This window comes from Phanerochaete carnosa (genome assembly GCF_000300595.1).
Source record: "Phanerochaete carnosa HHB-10118-sp unplaced genomic scaffold PHACAscaffold_2, whole genome shotgun sequence".
NCBI lineage: Eukaryota > Fungi > Basidiomycota > Agaricomycetes > Polyporales > Phanerochaetaceae > Phanerochaete > Phanerochaete carnosa.
Window position 1 is genome coordinate 4,047,995 of NW_006767629.1, and position 2,584 is coordinate 4,050,578.

Genomic DNA, 2,584 nt, shown 5'->3' on the forward strand with positions numbered 1-2,584 from the left:
GCGGTGGCCCATCGCCTCGATGATCGCCTGGCACTGTGGCAAGACCAGCTTGTTGACTTCGTTGCTGCGGTGGTGCGCGCACGATGCGAGTACCGCACGGCTCTCGTCGAAGAGGCCCGCCTCGTGACGCGCGAGCAAGCCCTCCTGGTCCCGCGCCGCCGGGACCTTGTAGCGGCCCTGTAGCATCTCGGTTGCGAGCTCTGTGGCCGGAGACGGTCAGTTCAGGTCGTTCGGTGCTCGCTGGTGTACGTACTGATAGAGAGCACGAGTATGTCACCTTCAGCGATGGCAATGCCCCGGGCGTCGTTCTATGCGACGTTGGCGCATGAAATGACAGGTGACAAACACAGACGACTTACATGTATCGTGGTCATCTGATTGTGTGCGAACAACCCCTGGACGCCGCACCGGTCTGCAATCGCGATGGCGCTCGCATTCATGTGACCGACGATGGTCGCCTTGAGGATGCCTGCGATAGCGTGGCGGACGCGGTAGTCTACGGTGATGTCGCTGAAGACGTTGGTGCACCACTCGACAAACGCCTCCATGACGTATATCTGCGCAGTCAGTGTCAGGATCGGGATCTGCTGCGTGCGGAAGTGCATGATCGGGATGCGGTTGTTGGGCTCGCCGACGTGACGGCGCAGAGAGTACATCGCCCCGATGGTGACACAACCCTTCATCAGCGGCAGCGCAAGGCAGCCGATGGCGATCGTGCCACAGACGACGCGCCACATCGACTGTGTCAACGCGAGCCGTGGCGAGACAGCCTTCTCGATCGACCCGAGAATCGACTGGGACGGTAGGCGGACGTTGTGGAAGGATGTGATGGCGTGGTCCACGGGGTTGGGGCCACCCCGCTCAGGGAGGAGGCTGTACAAGAGGGGTTGAGGACTGTTATATTCAGGTAGAGGCAGTGGAACGTACATAGACTTGATGCCTGTGCACATCTGCCTTCCATCATTGAGAGGGACAACGAATGGGCGGATGCCACGGTCTTGGCCGTGTACGATAAGCTTGGCCCAGACGACAGCAATGGTCGGAAGGCCGGCAGGAATGGCAGGAGGCATGAACCTGAGATGACAATGCGTTAGATACGAAACAAAAAATCTGAGGCATTGGTATCTTACTTGGCCGCCTCAGGCGTGGGGGTATTCAAGGTAAATTCACCAGAAGGTAGGAGAGTGGCGGTGGTCTCGAGATTAGCAATGTCTAGACCATGTCCAACTTCAGTCATCAGGAATTGTCCGCTGCCAGATAGTGCATGTCAGCACAAGCGATGCCACACACTAAGGCGCACGTACTGCTTGCGGTAGCTGAGGAGATCATCGACGAGGGGGACGAGCTCGGGTCGGCGGGCCGCATGCCTTGCGATTGTACCGGCTGTCAGGTTGACTTGAATGGTGACGAGGGTCGCTGCACCTCCGTCCAGAGCTGTGAGCGGGTCCTGGTGGAGTTGCCAAAATTTGGGGGAAAGAGCTAGGACATCATCCATGCTCAGGCCTGCGAGGGACCAGAGGTCAGCATGGAGAGCTTCGACGAGAGGGGGGAATGCGTACGGTATGCCCGGACGTACTCCTTCGCACGTTCGTATGTGAGTTTAGCTTTCTCTGTTCTGGTAAGGGCATGAGTGGGGACCACGAAAGCGGGAGTGCTCAAGAGGTGGAGAGTATGCTTGGGAGTACGAGACATGGCGAGGCGGGCAGACGAGGAAACGTAGAGAGGAAGAAACCATGGATACGCAGGGGGCATTCGCACGATGGGTGATGTGTGTTTCTACCCCCCCCTGGTTGGAGATGCACATGGTGTAGACTCGGCCGTGTTGCCGCGAGCTTGCCAGCGTAGAAACGGGGCTGAGACCGCACACGGTGGTAATTTGAGTCTGGCCAGAGTTATAGCCCGGATCAATTCCATCAAATTGAGAAGTCAATAGTGTCACATGACTGACTGCACCCGCCCCTCCTCTTGCCTGAGTGCGTCCTCAATCCAAGCCTCAATCTCCCTTCGGACTCTCTCCTGCAACACTCGCGCCTGAGCCTTCTCCATCTCGTCCCCGCGAGCTTTCTCGCCTTCTGCTCCTCCTGCGCTCTCATGGCATGGGTTCGACGATCACCTTCCCACATCTTTACGGCCTGATCAACTCAAGATTAACCCCACACGCTAGTTAATCTACGGCATGAAGAAGAAGAAGCAGCGCAGACAAAAGCACGAGAAGACAGCTATGTCAAGTCAATTATCTCATCCTGGTGCACAGGCATCATCTTCCTCTTCTTCGCCGGCGGCTCCCCACCTATTCCCGCTCCAGCACCCACGGCCGGTGTACTCGCCGCCACGGCATCGGGCGTCCCACCGTCCTGCACTCTCGCGAGCGCAACGACGGTACCTGGAGGCCGCTGCACCTGCTGCAGCAATGCAGGCGAGCCTATCGGTGCAGCGATATCGGCTGGGAGCTGTGAAGGCGCCGCAAGATCGACAGGGCCAGCAGACGGCGCAGAGCTTGGGAGGGCCGCCTGCACCGGCTGTGCCGGTACAGTCGCACCGGTTGCCGCGGCGAGCCCTGAAGATGCAGTCGCCGACCTAGCAG

At 58.9% G+C, this 2,584-nt stretch overlaps 2 protein-coding genes across 2 annotated transcripts in view; both read right to left on the reverse strand.

Moving 5' to 3' along the window:
- The window catches only part of PHACADRAFT_138443 (uncharacterized protein), a 3,045-nt gene extending 1,211 nt beyond the window's left edge, over positions 1-1,834 (reverse strand). Inside the window, exons 1-5 of the mRNA XM_007392514.1 lie at positions 1,560-1,834; positions 1,305-1,503; positions 1,131-1,250; positions 928-1,074; positions 360-873 (exon numbers count right to left, since the gene is read on the reverse strand). Of these exons, the coding sequence (XP_007392576.1) occupies positions 360-873; positions 928-1,074; positions 1,131-1,250; positions 1,305-1,503; positions 1,560-1,752 (1,173 nt within the window). The 5' untranslated portion in view covers positions 1,753-1,834. The remainder of the gene's footprint in view (positions 1-359; positions 874-927; positions 1,075-1,130; positions 1,251-1,304; positions 1,504-1,559) is intronic.
- A 385-nt stretch (positions 1,835-2,219) lies between these two features.
- The window catches only part of PHACADRAFT_138445 (uncharacterized protein), a gene marked incomplete at its 3' end in the record, with an annotated part of 4,875 nt that continues 4,510 nt past the window's right edge, over positions 2,220-2,584 (reverse strand). Inside the window, exon 11 of the mRNA XM_007392515.1 lies at positions 2,220-2,577. Coding sequence (XP_007392577.1) covers positions 2,220-2,577 — 358 coding nt within the window. The remainder of the gene's footprint in view (positions 2,578-2,584) is intronic.